At 36.8% G+C, this 19,992-nt stretch overlaps 2 protein-coding genes and 1 long non-coding RNA gene across 8 annotated transcripts in view; 2 read left to right on the top strand and 1 right to left on the bottom strand.

The window, feature by feature from the left end:
- Positions 1-3,439, top strand: part of LOC135194948 (serine protease filzig-like) — a 150,462-nt gene extending 147,023 nt beyond the window's left edge. For both annotated transcript variants that reach the window (XM_064221175.1, XM_064221174.1), the window contains 3 exons: positions 949-1,214; positions 1,591-1,745; positions 2,649-3,439. In XM_064221175.1, the coding sequence (XP_064077245.1) occupies positions 949-1,214; positions 1,591-1,745; positions 2,649-2,807 (580 nt within the window). In that variant the 3' untranslated portion in view covers positions 2,808-3,439. The remainder of the gene's footprint in view (positions 1-948; positions 1,215-1,590; positions 1,746-2,648) is intronic.
- Positions 3,440-6,662: 3,223 nt separating this feature from the next.
- On the top strand, positions 6,663-19,944 carry LOC135194947 (uncharacterized). The gene is made up of 4 exons (XR_010310039.1): positions 6,663-6,795; positions 13,741-13,993; positions 14,491-14,698; positions 15,757-19,944. It is a non-coding gene; the product is annotated as an uncharacterized LOC135194947 (long non-coding RNA).
- The window catches only part of LOC135194946 (uncharacterized), a 305,843-nt gene continuing 295,819 nt past the window's right edge, over positions 9,969-19,992 (bottom strand). For 4 of the 5 annotated variants that reach the window (XM_064221169.1, XM_064221172.1, XM_064221168.1 and 1 more), the window contains 2 exons: positions 11,680-11,736; positions 9,969-11,221 (listed from right to left, as the gene is read on the bottom strand). In XM_064221169.1, the coding sequence (XP_064077239.1) occupies positions 10,398-11,221; positions 11,680-11,736 (881 nt within the window). In that variant the 3' untranslated portion in view covers positions 9,969-10,397. The remainder of the gene's footprint in view (positions 11,222-11,679; positions 11,737-19,992) is intronic. The other variant, XM_064221171.1, reaches the window with a different exon arrangement.

The raw sequence follows: 19,992 nt of genomic DNA, 5'->3' as shown, positions 1-19,992 counted from the left end.
ATTTTTATATATGTTCTCACAGTGGACTAACAGTTGGGTTTGTGTACTTTTTCCGGGTACGAAACCATGTTGTCCTATATTAAACAAATTATTTTATTATTAAATGTTTCATAATATTTTTCTTCATTACCTTTCATACACTTTCATAATATGTGATGTTAGACTCACAGGCCTATAATTACTTGCCTCTAGTCTTGATCCACTTTTGAAAGTAGGGGTAATATATGCTAATTTATGCTCATCATAAATCTTGCCTGTATCTACACTTTGCCTTAATAATATTGCAAGCGGCTTTGCGATAGAATGAACTACTTTCTTTAACAACATGGCAGATACACCATCTGGTCCAGCTGCTGATCCATTTTTAATTTCATTAATAGCCTGCACATATCGGCTTCATTAATATCTATGTCTGATAAATATTCACTATTTTCATCCCTTATTTCTGTATCATTATCTTCATTATCAATTCTAAGGGTACATTCTCTCATATCTTTCTGCTAATATGTTGCATATTTCCTTTTTTTTCATTCGTTAATCTCCCTTCATTTCTTAGAGAGAGTTCACTAGACATTTGGATCACCAGCTAGTTTGAGAGAGAGAGAGAGAGAGAGAGAGAGAGAGAGAGAGAGAGAGAGAGAGAGAGAGAAATTTCACTAGACATTTTTATTTACTAGCTAAATTTTGGAGAGAGAGAGAGAGAGAGAGAGAGAGAGAGAGAGAGAGAGAGAAATTTCACAGACATTTGGATCACTAGCTAATTTTAGAGAAGAGAAGATGATACGAGAGAGAGAGAGAGAGAGAGAGAGAGAGAGAGAGAGAGAGCCAAAATCAGTACTATTCTACAGTGTGACAAATTACCTGAAAATACGACTCACGCACATGGCACTGTCCAGCGCCATGACAACCATTATTATAGAATTAACAGAAATAAGGTTTCTTTCACAGATTCCTGGCATCACTCATAGTGGTCCTGGGCGAATGGGATCTCTCTGACGACTACGAGCCGAAGAAGACGGTGCAGAGGAACGTGAAGCGAGTGATTGTTCACAAGGGCTATGTGGCCAAGACGTTTGACAACGATTTGGCGCTCTTGGAGATGGAGCGTCCGGTAACGTTCGACGAACACATCGTGCCCATCTGCATGCCCCACGGGGACGAAGACTACACCGGCATGATTGGTTACGTCACTGGGTGGGGTCGACTTTCATATGGTAAGAAAACGTTCTCTTCTAAGCATATAATATATATAGTAACTTTAATTTGTTACATATTCACGCTATTCAAAAAAATATGTGAAAACCAATTGTATAAACTTTAATCACTTTCATTTACCACCCTGTGAATATGCATATTATTTGGAGAATTCATTCATTTTGATATGGAATTTTGATTGTTTTGGCAGCCGTTTTTATGTGGAATATTCCTGGTCCTACTTACTTACTGTGACATGTATCTATACTGCCATTCATTCACTCCCTCATATATATTTTGATCATTAGGCAAATTCGTGTGCTGCGATCTGGAGGCGTACTTGTTATGTACTACGGCACATATCTATACTTTTTTTTATGCATTTCCACATGACAGGTGGCCCAGTGCCTACTCAGCTGAATGAAGTACAAGTGCCAATCATCAAGAACAACCAGTGTCAGAAATGGTTCCTAGAGGCAGGCCACATGAAGACCATCAAGAGTGAATTCTTCTGTGCTGGGTACAAGGAAGGCAAAAGAGATTCGTGTGAGGTAAGATCAATTATGGATATAATCGAAAATGGAAGCTGTGAATTTCATGATGCAATTTTTAGAACTTACAGGTAAAACTGAAACTCCTTTCTAATGCAAAGTGTGATGTTATTTATAAAGCATGATTTGAATGAGTGAATGTTTCTTTGAACGTAACCCGGAGTTTATTTGTGTTTTTATTTCCTTTTCGTCCAAATTATCTGTAACCAGAAACTTGATACTTCTAGTACTAGTGACTATAGCTGTTGTGATACTAGATTACACAAACAAATAAATAATTCATTATCATGATAAAGGAAATATTTCAGTAGTTTAATGCCTGTAACATTCATGCCCACTCTTTTTTCCATCAACATCTTTTCTCCTTGACTTCCGCATAGAAAGGACGTTCTTGACTTATAAAAAAAGTTACATAAAATAGTAAACTTTAGCACTGTGATCACACAAAACACTTTATGTACATTACATTGATCAACTAGTGTAGTGTAATAATTTTAGGCCTATTACTGAATGACCTTGTAATGTAGATATGTCGTATTTTGGTATTTGTACTTGGATCAAGGAAGTTTTACATATTTATTGTTATTATTATTTTATGTAAAGCACCATAGCTTGGGTAGATATCTCCATAGTTTTCCTTCACTTTCTGAAGGCAATGCGTAAAGGAATGGTGATACTACATGTGTTTTATTATTATTATTATTATTGTACTTAGGAAGCAGACACACTCTCATGCATACTTTATTAAAAGTAATGGATACTTCAGCTGCGTTGCTCATGTATAGATTCTTCTCTATTTTTCGAAAAATAGAGAAGAATCTCTACAAGCGTATTGCTACAGGAGTAGCCATTACTTTTATTATTATTATTATTATTATTAAAAAAATCTGATTAATATTTCAGGGAGACAGTGGAGGCCCTCTTTCGATTCAGGGAGACGATGGAAGATGGTACCTTGCTGGTACCGTTTCCCACGGCATCAAGTGCGCCTATCCAAACCTCCCTGGAGTCTACATGAAAATGACGTATTATAAGCCATGGATAGAAAGCATAACAGGTTAAAGTAGTTTAAGTGTAGGCTTGAAAATTCTTCAAAATGTGAGACATTCGGAAATTTTGTGACTGCAGAGATGTCAGTGATAACAGCAGCATACGTGCTTTGGTATGCTACAACAGTGACTGAGCAGAGTAATCAGAAACTTATGCTAAGGAAACCAAGTGACTATGTGCAGTTTGTCGTAATCATACAAAAATGGTGATAGCCACACAAATATTAGCTTTTTAAAGTGTATAAACTGATGTACATATTTATACTTGTAGCTAGTCTTCTTGGTAAGCTGTGTCACGCCTCTGTGTCCTTCAAGTTTAGTGTTTTATTCTACTGTATAGAAATAAGAAAATTGTGTATAGTTATACTGTATTCTTTGTGATAAATGTGTCTCTTTTAAGCATTTCTTTTGTGCATACTCAGAACAAATCTTCAGTCTTATCAATAGGATAATCTTCTAGCACCTGATAGAACCTGGTTAACCAAGCTTACAGTGTTGGGATATGTACGATAATTACAGTACAAATACGGTAAATTTGGACACTACGGTATACGGTAGTATGCCCAAGTATCGTACGTTTTGTACGGTAATTTCGGGCTTTCCATAAAAAAAAATATATTATTTATTCTCAATTTACTACTAACGATATCTATATATATATTATATATGTATATGTATGCATATATATATATATATATATATATATATATATATATATTATATAGATATATATAGGGTATATATATATATATATTAGGGTATATAGGGTAAATTAAAAAAAATAGAAAAACACAATGTATGGTGATTTCAATGAATGCAAATACAGTAATGCTATCGAAAGTTCATCCCAAGTTCCTAACTAGACTAACATCAGATGGTCCTGGGTCAGTCTCTCTTTGACCTGCTTGAAGATTACCCATGCTGTGCTCTCCTTCCCAAGCTGGTTGCTTTGTTTGTCCGTTGTTTCTTTGCATTTTAGAGTGTGTGTCTGTCCTTTGATCATGGATTCTTCAAAGACTTCCAAGCCCGTCAACATATGTGTCGGGGTGTTCAGGGATCTCCATGTTCCAGGTTGTTGGCATCCTCTTTGACAGATCCCCATTCAAATTTTTGTACCATCTCTAATCCGTGCCTGGTCCATATCTCGGTGGAAGGGTTTCTTTATGGAGAGGGAACACTGAAGGGTGTCGTCTTGCCCTCCTTGGGAAGGTTTTTTGCCTCCCCAGGGGGCCATTTCAGCTTCTCCTTCCAGTAGCAGTCTTCCTCCTGCATCTTTTCCTGTGGCCCCGTCCTTTTCTTCCATCGATTTGTCTTATCTCCCCACCAGTAAGGCCATTGGCTCGTGCTGCCATGCCCAATGTCGTGACATCACTCCCAACTTCCACTTGGCCACTGATGTCGACTGCAGTGTCGGTTCTCCCTCCGTCTCAGGGCATGACATCATTACCATCCACATCTCTGTTGTCTGCTCTGCCGCCCTCGGAGACATTCATTCAGGTTATGTTTGATAAACTGGACTCCCTTCGTGAGAAATATGCAGTTCCCCCTACAAAGAGACGCCGTAGAAGGAGAGCACCTTCCCCTTTTTTCTCTCCTCCTAGCAAGAAGCATTGAAGTAGGAGAGAGCCTTCCCCCACTCCATCTCCTTCTCCTACTTGCACAAGATTCAGACATTGGAGGATTCAGGACTTTGTTGGTTCTTCTTAGAATGAGAGGAATGTTTCGCCGTCTTCTCTACATGGACGTGACTCTCCATTGCACATACATGTACGTGTTCCAGTTTGCAATGGCTCCCCATCTCCACAGCCTACTAGAGTTTGCTGTAAGGATGATAGAGCCCCGATCAAGAGTTCGAAGTTGCCTTCTATTCAGATGTCTCCTGCACCTTCTGGGATTTCTCATAACGAACGTGTGGGTACGATGACGGTCGATGAAGTGAGAAGTTTTGGGTCCGTGGACGTGCGTCTCAGCCCTCTTATCCCAAGATGAATGGATTTTCTAAGTCTCCTTCCCCTAAGAGTTCCTGGTATCGTCATTCTCCATCTAGGGATGTTTACCTGATGTGTCACAAGGTCCCAAGCTGGTCGGTGACCGGCTTCCACCTTGTATACGTATGGGTTGCCAGATGCCACAAATTCCTTGCTTTACAATCTACAAATATTTTTAACCTGTTTCTAGCTGGCACTAGAAGATTATCCTATTGTTAAGACCTCCAGTTTGTAAGCTATGAAAAATGCAAATTGATTAGAAATTTGCATGTTGTGAGGTGTCTGAAAAGAAAGCTCTGCAGCGGAAGTAAACTTTTGGGCTCCTGGGAAAAGGATGGGGGTCTTTGGAAACCATTTACATTTTTTTCTCTTTTTTTTTCTGTCATGTGGATCATCATCTCAGAGGAACATTGAAAAATGTACTTTCCATTTTCATAAAATGTGAATCAAATTTGTTAAATGTTGATGCTAAATTTAATGCTGTCATCTCATTGCCATTTTATGTCTTATTCTTGCTAGAGTTTGTAAATTGTGTCCCGAGACTATGTATTATGTCTGCGTTACCATATTTATTTTATAATTTATTAAACAAATAATTTATAGGTAATAGTGGTGCTTGTCATTTGATGAAAGTCAAATGGGTCTTGTTTAAGAGATGTAATTCCAGTACTATACTGGGAAATATTGTGGAGTGCTTAATTTGGTAGGATGAGATTTCCTTGCAAAGTATATGCCACATCCTATTGTTGAAATTTTTAGCTTTCTTACACCATCATATACAAAATTATTTTTCTACCTGTATATAATAAACCACTATATGTGTGTATTATAATTCACAAAAAAACTTAATATCAATGTCCAATACAGTCAGCAGTGCAATACAAGCTATGCAAGAGTTTCAAATATAAGTGGCTATTACTGTTAATATCCACAGCTCCCAGTTTGTGATATTTCATTGCATACTCTTTACCTGTAAATAGCGTATAATTTTATATTGTGTTGTTATTATTTATTTTAATACTTCTAGAAAATGTTCAGGTTGTTGTTCAAACAAGTGATATTATTGGCTTCAGAGTGCATCCTAAATCAGGAATGTATGGCTGAGTATTAGCTGTGTGGAATGACCTTATTTGTAGAGAAGTTGACAAATAGTATGAACTTGCTGTTTGTCCTTCCTACTTTTTGCAAATAGTGTACAGAATTGTCCTTTAAATAAATCTTTTTGCCCACGATAGTGCTAGTTATTTCCTTGTGGGTGAAATGAGGCTTAATTTGTTTTAGTGTCATCTTCACTAATGATTGTACATACGTATATGGACATACCCTGTGGTATTCCAAGAATGGGATTACTATTCATTCAAGAATACATGCTAAAAAATCATATGAATTGCAGTGATGTGTGATTAGATTAGTATTACCAGTACAGTAATGCTTAATGTGATTTCTCCTATAGTTAATCATACATTTTTAGAATTTTTTAATGCTTTTATTAAAAGTAGTGATGTAAGATTCATTATTTCTTCCTACTAAAATTTTTCAGTTATTTTGTATGTGCATGTGAAATTAAATTTCACTGGGAGAGCACTGCTTAACCAAGAATTATTTCTGAAATCAGAGAATGATATCAAATAGCTTAAGAAATTAGTCTTTATAATAATTTTGTTTAATGCATTTGAAATCAAAATCATACTGATATGGTTAGTGTACATTGTTTCATTGCCTAGTCACACTGAAGATGAAAAAATACATTATGGGTAATTGAACTTGAAAATTCCAGCTTTGTGTTTTGCTCTGGCAAGTCTATGAACCAAGGACTCTCAAGACACTGTTGTTGAGAAAGGCATGTAAACACACTGTAGTTGGTAAGCCTGTAGGGGAAATACAGTTTGTACCCTTGTGTCCTTGACATGTGTTAAGTTTATTTTTAAGTTTCTCTTTGATAGTAGAACTTGAAAGGTGTGTTTTAAAGAAATCTTGGGAATACCCCATTTTTCCCTTGAATAGAAGGAAATGGTAAGAGTATGGCATTGGTTATTCTTAAAAACCCTTTTAGCCTAGTACTGTATTTTTTTTATGGCTTATGTTGTGTTTTAAGCTCATTGTAGTTTAATTGAAATCAACTTGGGAGGTAAAACCATTGCAAGTTTATAGCCTTGGCATTTTTGACAGTTAATCTGTGGCTATTAAAAACTGCTCTTCAGGTTATGTTCAACACAAAAGGGGTGCCAGGGAGTACCATCAGGGGGAACCTAGGGTAAATGACTGAGCGGCGACATAGTGACCACCCCTCTCGGAACATGGTCACTTCTGGAAAAAAGCACTTGAATTGTGCCATTATTTCAGAATTTAGGAGAAAACACTTCGAGAGGAGCATGGAGGTCTTGTGCTGCCTGGATGGGCCACAACTCTTGAGTGATGCTCATGGTAGCGAATTAAAGTACTTTTTTGGAAGGTGGCTGCATTTCGGGAAAGGTGGCCGCTATGTCGCCACTCGGTCGTTTAGTCTAGTAGCTATTTCATCGTGAAAATGAAAAAAAATTACCATTTACAAACAGGTTAGTGACAATATATGGTCATTAGCCTTTGAGAATTACCATATGCATAAAACATTAGAGCAAACTTGTTCATATGCTTAGCCTAGAATTATGGTGTATTAATATGCTGTGTTGCCATCATGTATGGCAGTACTAATACTGCAGAATAGTCAAGTACCTTCTATTTGGATATGCTCAGTGTTTTTTCTCATGAGGAAGGGAGTGCTGTCCAAGGTTATGAAGTGCAAACACCCATTCCCTTCTGGTGGTAGGTTTCTTCTTCCTAACAGTAGCAGTTATGACTTGGGACATCGATGGATGGTCTCTTATTTGTCACTTTTTCATAAGTTTTATTTCAACAAAGACCTTTCACATTCACGCTTGATCCCTGATCTCATTTATTTGCCAAGATCAACCAGATTCCCTGAACACCACCAGTATGCAGTAAATGTCCCTTACTGTCGAACTTCTTGGTTCCAGAGGTCCTTTATTCCTCCTACTGTTGGACTGTGGAACAGCCTCCCAGAGGATATGGTGCAATTGGAACTAGAGAAGTTCAAGCAAAGATACATTGCATTACTACCCTAATACCTGGACATGACAGTATTATTCACTTGGGCCTCATATTATTCACTATGTGTAGGGGGCCTGTTTTCCAACCCTTTTCCGGGGCTGTCTTGAATAAGAAAATGGGCTTTTCCCGGGTGAAGCAGAAATGCCCATTCACATGCATTCCCAGAATTGTCCAACACAAATCCTAGGAAGATGGGACGACTACTTTTTACATCCAGTTAATAGGAAAATGACAAACAGTAATTACTGTTTCTTCTGTATTTGCTTAAAAGTGCAGCTGTTAAAATGTCAACCCTTATATACTTTGGGCTATAGCCACAAATTTGCTACAATTCCTTTCATATATCAGTAGTACTGCTAGGGAAATTAATTTACTCACTTTGGGAAATTAAGAAAATTACCTAAAAATGGCTTAGGAACACTGCTTTAGTAGTTAAAAATCCAGTGGCATCCAACCATTACTCGATCTTTTGCAAAAGTGAGCTTGCAAGGTTATAATAGTTACAGCCAATGGTATCTGTTGCTCTCCTGGTACGTCTCTTCCCAGTGCTTAGCCTTTGGTATTGACTAAATATCATAATCCACTACAATGAAGAAAGGGAAAAACTACAGCAGACTAAATTATAACTGTAGCATTAACCATAGTTTTAGGAATATGACTCCTAAAAGACTTAAAGCAAACTGATTAGTCATAGAATATAATTATCTTCAATTGTTCTGTAGAGCTATCAGCACAGTATTTAGAATTCAAACTATTCTGAATTCAAAAGTGATCAGTAAAAGTATCACAGACCAAGAGAGCATTAGAGGAGGTGCAAAACTGATACTAGGGTTCTGTGACAGGATTTTTGCAGTCTTTAATCTGGGTGGTGCTCTCTGGCCTATCATTTTCAGACATGGTGTAGGAATGCCTGTTGATCCCCTGTGTTAGCATATATTTACTTTTTCTTTGTAAGAGCAGAGGTTTATTAATGCCCTTCTGTTCCTCATATATCTCATGGATCATGAATGTATACAAATGGACTTGATTATATCCATACTACATATTTCCATTTTGTAGCTTGCTTAGTTGGGATGTCATGTGAGGGATGAGCAAATATTTTTTTCTTAAGAACAGAGATTGTCACCAGCCCTTGACATGTGGCATTCATGAAGGAACCTTTCTACAGTCAAATTTAGCAAAGTTTGGACATGTCAGCTGTTTTGAGGATTTGTGTGTCCACGAGTTTTAAGTGTATCGTATACTATTTGCAACTGTTCCTGAAGAATCTTCCTCTAATCATTGGTAGGAATGTTCAGGATATCGTGCATCTTTGATTTTTTTTCACTGTCAGGACTATTTGGTAAAAACAATATAATTCCTCAGACTTGTTCTTAAACTGAACCTTTCTTCCAGACTTGAACAATCATTAAGGTTCAGCCATAGTATATATTCTCCAGACAGTTTACCTCTTAACCATTTTTTGTAGGCAAACTTTTCCTGAAGAACAGGGTTTATGGTTATTCTAGCATTTGGTTTCCATGGTTGCATTATGGTTCTCATGTTTAAGACTGTTTATGTATTTGGTAATAATAATGTACTGACATCAGTAGTTATTACTTTGTCAGAATTTAGTCTCAAAATGGAAGGATTTCAATTATATAATTCTCACTCCTTTGGTTTTAAATAACTAGATACATTGGAAAGATATTCAAAATCTCAAGTCCCTCGGTGACATTTGTGTTAGTTTGTGTATGAAAAATATATTCTTGACTTGCTTATTTGCTATTGGCTTGGCAGAGACTGGATTTTGCGATGATTTAACAGCAGTTTCATTTAATAAATTTAGTATAATTGAATAGGAAACATCTTTGATGTAAGCCATTTTATGAATGTTGTAGGAATTCCGTTAGGTATGTTTCCCAACCTATTGGGAAAAGCATCCTTGTAATGCAGTATAATTTGTTGGATTACAAAGATGCAATTTGATTGTAGGATTGGATCTAGATGAATGCCTCATGTTCATAGATTATCAAGTACGTATAGTGGTATATATTTGAATTTTAAGCAGTGATCACTGAAACAATTTATGTTTTCTGTATTCTTTATTTAGGTAAAAATACATAATCTATTATTGTAAGTAGATTAATTGTGAAACTTTTACACAGAAATTCCTATCTGTTTCTCACTAAATTCTTTTGACTCTGCAGGTTTCAAAAATATAGTAATGCAGAAGTCGATACATAAAAATTACAACACATCTAGACATTTATGATATCCATTGTCTATTTAAAAACATTTAAGTTATTACACTTCAGGAATATGTAATACCAGTTTATAGTAAAAGTAGCTCATTACAATTACTGTATGAACAATTATAGTACAACAGTTGAGACCTGACACAAGCAAGGAATGTGGTTTGACTAAAGGTAAATACTTTTAACATTAATTTGTGCTAAAAGATACTTGTTACCTCTCCTTATGGCATTTTACCAAATGTTCATGAGAGTACATAAGTATGGTTATTCTTATTCCCAATTGCTTTCCTCTGGAAGACATTCGCTTCCAATTCCTTCATCAATACTAATCTGTCTACTTGCAGGATTTTTACCCAAATCTACACTATCTCTGTTTTCTCTTTTCTTGCTCCGTGCCATGGCGAGTTCTGTGCTGTCTACACTACCTCGTCTATTAAATGCATGAGCTTTACTTTGTTCTGGACCTTCAGTACTACCACGACATCGAAGAGAAAAAGTTTTAGTTAAGTCTGTGCTATCTACACTACCTCGACCATTTACTATTCGAGGTCTGGTTATCCGGCCACTGTCAACACTACCTCGACCTGAATCTGTAACTTCAGGGTACTCTGTAACACCACAGTCTTCAGGAATGGCACTAACCTTCATCACAGCAATGGATCCCCTCCTCCTTTGTACTCTTTCACTAGTGACTGGCGTATTAAATTGAGTTTCTCGCACAACTGGGGGAATACGTTTCTTTCTTAACGATCTGTAAGCTATGCTATCCAATACAATATCTTTCTCCGGAGAATGAATTTTATCAAGGCTCCTTGAGCGACGTAGTGAAGATCCCACAACACTGTTAACATTAAAGGATTCGGGCAAAGGAATTACAGTCATTTTTCTGTGAGATGGAAGGTTCCTGCCACTTATGCTGTAATGACGACCAACTTTGGGGTTATCTTCAATACAAACTGTAGTTGAGTGTGGATCTTCTTTCACTGTAGAAAGAACGCTTGGAGCTGAAACACGACGTGTTGTGTACTGACGGGGAGTTGGTGCAGGGGTATCTACATCAGAATCTTGATCCTCACCACCAACCATCACTGTTCCTGTAAAGGACCAAATCATTCTCTTAGTTAAGCATGTAAAGACATTAGTATGAAAAAAATACCTTTGAAACAGATAAGAGGTGATGAATACAAAGGACTTTACACTAGTACATACTGTAATACTATACTGAAATTTATTAGCCTTATCCTTCACAATATGAGACCTAAATTTTCTCAAATGTTCTAAAAGATAAAGTTAAATTTACCCATGAAAAGATGCATGCATGCAAGAACAGTGGTAAAAGCCTTAATATGCTGTTAACTTGTAGAATGTTAGCGACCATTATTTTGTAGAATGTTAGTGAACATTATTTTGTTATGTCTTGGATCTACAGTGCTTTAAAGAACTAGATTTCTATACTAGGTTTCTGTAAGTCTTAAATTAACATTCACAGTACAAGTGGAAGGTATTACATGGGTACATGCTGTGCATCAAATTCATTGCACGCCCAACATACCTGCCAGTTTTTTCTTTTTCTTATCGAAAGATGGAGAAAGATCGTACAAACACCAGTCTGAAAGAATATAAACTAAGCTCTATAGCACTACCAAGCATTATTTATTGCATGCTTTTTGTATAATTTATTCGAAATCCAAATATCTTACGTTTCAGAAGGTTTTTCTGAAATGCAAAATAGTAAAAAGATGAAACAACTTGTGACAATTAACATCTACAGTATGGCAATCACTTTTATGTCAAATTACGTACAGGAATGTCCTTTAAATTACATAAATGCTAAGGTAACATTATCACAATATACAGAAAGGACATATACATAGTACTTGAGTACAATCTGACTTTACTGTAACATAGAGGAATAGTTTCTCATCACCTTTTAAGAACAAAATAACTTTCCTTCAAATCATGCAATTTAATTACTTTCATGGTAATGAATGACCAAATATGAATATTTTTAAAACCTTCAACTTTAAATCTGGAATACCACACTAGTACATAAACTTTAGATATAAAAAATGGCAGAACTGGGTTCATGCAGAGTAAAAAGCCCCAGAGTGAAACCATGGAAATATCACTTAAAATTAGCCTGGTTGCAAAAAAATGGCTTGATCCAAGGGTTGGTGAAATGGGTATTAATACCAGCATAAAGATACTTAAGAGATCCCGTCATGTCCAAGCATGACCTAAAACTGACAGGTACTATGTAAAGCATGCAATAAAAGTTTACAAGACCTTTTTAAAAGGAGAGAACTTGGTTACCTACATGTGCACATTACAAGTTTTAATTTTGGATTGCATACTGAAATCTATTGTGCTAGAAATCTAATAGTTAACTACAATGACTTTTAACGGACTAGTTGTGAACTTGACCATCTGCAAGATTTGCACAGGAAAGTATTGAGGATATTTGGTAAATTTTGCAATTTATAATTTATGGATTATGCTGTTTTTTACTTTAAACTATCCTGTTATGGATTATTTCCCATGACTTGTGGTGCAAAATTGAAAGAAACATTAGTAAAGAACTGCAATCTGCAACTCTGGTATTGTATAGCTGGAACTTTTCTCATATCCTTAGAGTAGTACTACTAGACAATTCCTTAGGCTTTATGCCAAACCATTTTTGGTTTGTCAAATGACAATCTTCATTCACATGCACTTTGCTGCAGCCCCTTTCTTCACAAGTGGCACTGTTAGCAGATTTAATAGTAGTATTGTCCTCATAAATATTATGAGCTAGCATAGAAATTTGTTTAAATATTTTCATCTGTGAATTGTCTGATGTTCTGTTATCTTGGAAGGAATAGATATAATTTCTTTAACAGTACAGAACTAAATTCCTTTTTCTCTAGAGAGACCTACCAGGAGTTTTCCTACACCAGTGTACAGCATTAGTAAAGTTAAATAATTAAAGAAACCACATTTCAAAGCATAACCGAAAATATTCCACTTTAATGGAATAGTATTGATTTAAGGCTAAATTTGACTTTTAAACCTTTGTTTTATGTACTTCTGCACTTTGTATCAATAGCCTAGGAAGGAAGCCTAGTCTCCCATTATATGTATGATTATGTATTAATATTATTGTTCCTCTACAAAACTTCATGCTAATTTCCATGTGTATTGATTGGATATTTGAGTTAAGTATTTGGGTATCGGAAATACGTATTACTGGAGCTGATGTCCATTGGTGACTACTGCTCTTGGAATGCCCATACAATTGAAGATTTTGGGCTTCCAAGTTTACAATAGCCTTTACTTGTTTAACTTTGGTTAATATATTGGTAATACAATTCATGCCAACTAACAAGATAATACTCATTGAGAATCTGCTTTGTGGTACTGCTGTTTATATTGGGTATGTAATGCAAGTTTCTTTTAAGCATTAACTACTCTACATCTGTACTTATACTGTTGTGAAATTTTGTGCAATTTTTGAATGTCATGTGAACTTGAGTACAAAAGCTCCTTTTCCATGTGAGCTGTAAATTTTAATATGAGCACAAAAAGTCACTTGTACCAGGTACACTATAAATTTCTTATTTATTTCTTATTGCAGGACAATGATACATTGGTGGAGACCAGTGCTGCGGCACAGACAGCTTTCATACTCTTAAATTCATAAGACTGTATGATGAATCTGATTGTACATAAGCGAGAAGTTTATATGAGACTAGGCCAGCGATGGATGACTGGTTTGAGATATTTTTATACAAACTCCTAGAAACACTGACCAGCCTCCCCAGGTGCCACTTCACGGACTAGACTTCTGCAATTGTTAAAGCTTGTGGTGGTGGCAGAACAAATTCAAGGTATGTAAATCCAACAGGTACTATAATGCCACCCCACCTCTATTGCTTATTGGGTAGTTAGGATTGGTCAACATCTTAGTTTGAGTTCTTTTACTGAAGGATGAACTTGAACACAAACTAGTTAACCTGTTTATTTTATTTTCATATATTTTATTCTGTGGAAGCTTTTTTTTTTTTTCCCTTGTGAATGTGAGTACAATATGGATAGTTGTTGGTAATGGTGATTATAAAATGGTAAAAGACAGGAAAGCAAGGATGCTGTGGCAAAGCCAATTTCCCAGTTAACACATAGAACAAGGGTAGTGTATGTCAGGAGTGTTAAAAGTCTGTTACTGCTTCACATTACCACTGCATATTTACTTATTTACGTATTTACCAACTTTTATTTTTGTCAGTCACTGTAGGGGCTCCCACTTACTGTGCACAGTATCTTGCGCACCCATAATTTGCTAATGTTTTTAGAGGTGTCACTGGTTACTTACTGGTCCTTTTTGCAGGTACGTACATTGCACTGTATATAAGAAGTTTTGAAATTTATTGCCAATAGATAACTTGGTGACAATTTATTAATGGGCTGGAAGCAGAAGACTCAAATGCACATACAAATCTACCACAAGCAATATGAAAGGTGCAAGTTTCCTTTGGCAGCTCAGAGTCCTTCGTTGAAGTTGGTGAAGGTGCGGTTGCTCCAGCTTGTCTTCAAATGTACGTATTGTACTTTGCTAAGCAAGTGACTTGGTAATTTACTGTTCCTGGATGATTTATTTCCCTCTTGAATTTTATGCTTTTATGGCTTGAAAATGTAATGAAATTTACTTTCATGGCATAGGTAATTCAGAGGATGAATGGCAATCTACCGGCTACGTGATCATGATGCCCATTCAGTCTTGGGTATACGGTCTCATTTTGTCCCTGTAATTTCTCACAACCATCATTATTATGAATTTTTATGATTGCCCCAGTTAATCCTGCTTATGAACTTATGAGGTGAAACTGGCAGTAGCTCTCTCTAATTTACTATTCTACTTATTTTCTTTGTCTGCTCCTGGCTTCAGATTATGAAATATTTACTTATTCCCAATATAATATTCTTCTCAGTTCAAGCATATAGATTATCTCTGGGTCTATTGTCTGTAAATTTGATGAGCTTGAGTTTGGATAATTTGTCACTCCAGTGAAAGGTTCTTTGATTTAGTCTTCTGCCCAGATGACTCCCATCACATAAACAACTGTGAAAACCTTAAACCACCAGACCTTTCCTACCAGCCTTTATATGCTTTGTGTAACTATAGACTTGAGGAATATGAATTGTATCTGTAGTTATCTTTTTAGTCTAATGTCAGAATAACATCTGATGGGGATTGGTTCATGTTTATATAAAATATAAAGTTGAGCCCTAAACCCCTGAGACTGGCTCAAAGGATTCATACTTAAATGAGGGGACCGAAAAGTTAAAGCTGGACAACAACCAAATGGAAAGATAGCAGAAAAATGGTTGCAGAAAAATGGTTGAGAAAACAGGTTGAGAAAACACAGTTGGGGCCATATTAATTATACCTCATAGCATGTGAGTAATTATAGCTGGCAAATGATAAACAACAAAATTGTGTAATATTATCAGAAATATTTTAAAGGTTAATTAACTAAAGTACAAGAATGCATAAAATATTAAAGTACTATTCCTTAAATACCAAACATTCAAATTGTCCTATAAATTAACTGATAAACCAATTATACTGTCTTATAAATTTCTTCCTTTATAGAAGTTGAAGACAGTCTGTACAATGAATTGGAGAACCTGAAGTGAAGTTAACCTCAAGCTTAAATGCTTCCCGGAGCTAATCGTCCTCAAGGAAAGCTTACATGGAACCCAGATCTACTTTTCCACCAAGAAGAAAGAGTCTTGTTTCATTAAGAATCCAAGTTTACAAATTTTACTTTTAAAAAGTTAATTATAGCAATGTTTAAGCAGTATCTGTGTTTACTATTTTGATTACTACTGCTTCAGCATTTCTGCTTTAGTCAAACCTACTGTAACTGTAGATGGATGCTGTTCTGCCAGATACTATCATTTTGGCAACTGTTGTTTTTGTCTTACTCTAAGCTGATTTTCTCTGTTTTGCTGTCTCCGCTACCACTGCTGTTCATGGTGCACTTTCTATGCAGCCAATATCTTCATTCTTTTGTATCCACAGTTAATGTTCAACCTGATTATCCAGTTTGTGGGCAATTCTTACTGGACTAATTGGTATATCTCTATACCTCCTACTTCAGTCAAACCTGCACATTTGCTATGCCCGCTGCCAGTGTTTGCTGTCTCTACTCCTGTGTAGTTGCAGTTTTGCCAGTTGCTACCATTTCTTGCCCCTTCCACTGTACTGGCTGTTTCTGCTTTTTCTTGCCCCTTCCACTGTACTGGTTGTTTCTGCTTATAAGTCCCAGTTACTGTCAAGCTGCAGTTTTTACAGAGTTAATTCTTGTACTGCCTTACAGTTCCTCCTAATGCTGATCTAACTTGTACTAGCAATTACTACTGAAAAACTGCTTCAGCACTTGCTGTCCTGAAAACATACTGTCCCTCCTGCTTCTGTCACACCTACAGTAACTGCAGTCTCTGCCGTGAATGCTACACCTGCTGTGTCAAAATGGTTGCAGCTGTTCAGTCTCTGCTGTCCACATCATCCTACTGTACTAATGGTTCCTGCTTCTCCTTTGACTTCTGTTCTGCTAGTTGCTACTACTTCTCTCTTACTGTGAATCATCTGCACTTGTTAAGTTCTGCACTGTGAAAGGTACCCACATTTGCTATTCCATATTTTTTATCTGTTTCACTGGTCTTGTGTTGTATGTTCTGGTTTTTTGCAGTTCAGTGCTTTTGTCACAGCTGCTAAGACTGCTGTCCAGTGGTTGTTGCAGGTTGGTGCATGATTTCTCCTTGACTCCTGCTGTGTTAGTGGCTGCTGCACACCCAGTTGGTAATATTTCTGTGAAAGCAGTTTCTATTTCAAGCTGACCTGACTGATGTACCAGTAGATGTGTAATGTTAATAATGCAGTTTCCATGCAGGTGCTTCTTGCACTGTCTTCAGTACAGTTACTACTGTGTTAATTCTACTATGATAGTACCAATTATTATTACTGGACTACTACTTCCCCAGTAGCTGGCTGTTGTTACATTACATGGTATTTTTCAACACTGATAATTGTTGCTCTAAAACCTCTGCCCACTACTTCTGTCATGCCTGCTGTGACTGCCATTTCTGCCACACTTGACTAATTACAGTTGCTTTGCTTGTTGTTCAATAGTTGCTGCAGTTTAGTGCATAATTTCTCCATAACTCTGCTACGTTTGTTGTTGTCCATTATTCCAGTTGCTGTTACTGTCATGCAGTGCTGCTACTTTTGCTGTGCATATTACTATTGCTGGCTGCTGTACCACCTGTTTTACCCAATAAGCTGGCCACAGCTACTGGATTACTGCTGCTTCAGTTTATACTGGTCTTGTGCTGCACTGTACTGACAATTGCTGCATTGCCTGTTTGTCACACTTGCTTGGCCTTCTGCTTCTGTTCAGCACCTGCTGTCACTCCTACAGTTAGACAAAAACAGCAGCCACAGGAACCACTAACACTTTGCTTCCTGTATCTTTATCTGTGGGGCCAGCTACCATTGCTGTTCTTGATACACTTTCCAAGCAGACAATCCCTGCATTGTACGTAGAACTGTTCCACCAACTGCCAGGGTTCAGTGCATGCTGCTTCTGTTCCACATACTACTATAATTGCCATCTTCACCATCGCTCCTGGGACAGGTGCCACTGCCTTGACTGCTATACCTACTCCAACTGCTGTTTAGTAATTGTTGACATGAATTCTGCCAGCTGGCATCAACACTGGTGGTGTTAGTGGCTTTGTTTCTCCTACCAAGGCTGCTATTATGTTTGTTATTTATGACTAATTCCTGATCCTGCTACTATATTAAAAATGCAGCATACCCTTCAAAGTCTACAATTTCTTCTTCTTGTTCTACTTATTTAGTCCTTGTTCTAGTTACTGGTCCAGTGTGTCAAGTTGGTAATTGCTACTGACTTTGCTTCCACATGCCTTCTGTACTTCTTGTTTATACAAACAGCACGACTACTCTGCTACTCCACCTTTGCCTGTTGTTCAGAGCCCATTGTCTCGATCACTCCTGATGCACCAATTGTTGCTGCACCTGCTGTGGCTGCTCTTTTGTCATTAACTTGCTAAGGCTATTGTCTGTCCCTCATAGTGAGCTGACTGTTAAGTTTATTCTGCCAGCTAGTGTTGTTCTTGTACTTTGTGTAGACAATTCCTGCACTGTCTTCAGTAATTACAGTTGCTGTTCCATTAGTTGTTATCCACTGTGCTGGCAATAGCTACTGGAATAATGCTCCTTCAGTGACTGCTGCTTCTCATACACCTTCTGTAACTGTCATCACCACCAAACCTATTGTGAAAATTACCTTTGCCTTAATTGCCACACCTGCTATGAATTGGAGGCTCTTGCCTAATGCCTCTTATGCTAACAGTTCCAGTTTCTGCTGCACTGGTTGCTGTTGCTCCTAATGTGGCTGCTGTTGGAGTTCTTGCTCATAATAAGGTTGCTGATCTGTTCACTGCAAATATATATTACAATATGTGACTGCTTTTTCTGTTTCAAGCTGTTCCATGTGTTTCTGCTTCTATAATTGCTGGCTACTACTGCTCTACCTGCTGTATTTTCTATGCAGGTAATTCTTGCAAGGTCTTCAGTAACTATAATTCACCTTTTTTTTTTATCCACAACACTTGCTGTTGCAACTGATGCTCTACTCTATCCACAACACTTGCTGTTGCAACTGATGCTCTACTCTCTCCTGCTACTTTGTCCTTTTCAGCAGTTGCTATTTACTAATTCTGTTGCCGAGCACCTGCAGTCACTTCCTCCTGGCTATAACTAAATGAATACTGCCTTTCTTTTAACCTTTGCTTTGTCCATATCTTCTTGATCTGATAAGGGTATAAATACTGACTAGGATGCCAAAATCTGCACCCACAAATACACCCTATGCAAGCAAAAGTTTCTTTCAGGATGAAGAATGGAATTGGAAATTATACATGCTGGGTAGCTTAAGTCAGATTAAGCAAGTAAGCAATTAAAAGATCATATTTAGCTGGCATGAGTAACTGTTAAACAGATTTCTAGTCAAAGATCTGATCTTCTGAAGCAAAGAATTATTCTTCTGAAAACAGCCAGTTTTTACTGACACCTCCCACTCAGCTTTTCAGACATCCATTAAGAACTACAAATAATTATCTTATGGTGTTGCATAGTTGCCAGGTAAAGAGGCCCACCACCTTGGATTGTTATATTTTTAACGAGACAAATTTTTCTTTCATCTACAGAAAAATTGGTTATTTGGCTTGATCCACCTTAACAGGCAATTGTATAGGTAAAATGAGGTTTGTAATTTGGAATGCAGACTGAAGTTAGAGGAAAATCACAAGTACTATAGTATATAAGAGTACCATATTCTGAAGAGGAAACTTGAAAGCAATTTGTGTTAAACGTAAAAGCAATTTGTGTTAATAGGCATCGAAAGATAAAAATGCATTAGAATTTGGCATCAAGAAAGTTAAGCAGCATTTAGAACCCTGGCATTAACAAAATTAAGAATATATTAGAACCCCAGCAACAAGAATGTCAAGAATCTATATTAGAACCCTGGCAGTGTGAGGTTAATTCCTGCCGATTATAGTAGTGTGTCTTATAGAATACTAGTTACATAACTAGAATACTAGTTACATAACAGGAACACCAATGTGCTGTACTTGCTACATTTGTCTTTAAATTATATGTGGAGGATTTCCAATATAGTGTAAGGTATTAACAACCAACTATACATAATGTACCACATTGAAATCAGTTAAATAAAATTTGCATTATTTACACCTCTTTTTATTAACATTGGCACTAGTTTCTTACTGAACTTGCATA

Source organism: Macrobrachium nipponense, chromosome 15 (genome assembly GCF_015104395.2).
Source record: "Macrobrachium nipponense isolate FS-2020 chromosome 15, ASM1510439v2, whole genome shotgun sequence".
Taxonomy (NCBI): domain Eukaryota; kingdom Metazoa; phylum Arthropoda; class Malacostraca; order Decapoda; family Palaemonidae; genus Macrobrachium; species Macrobrachium nipponense.
Note: the sequence above shows the minus strand (reverse complement) of the source record. Positions and strands in the feature narration are given on the sequence as shown.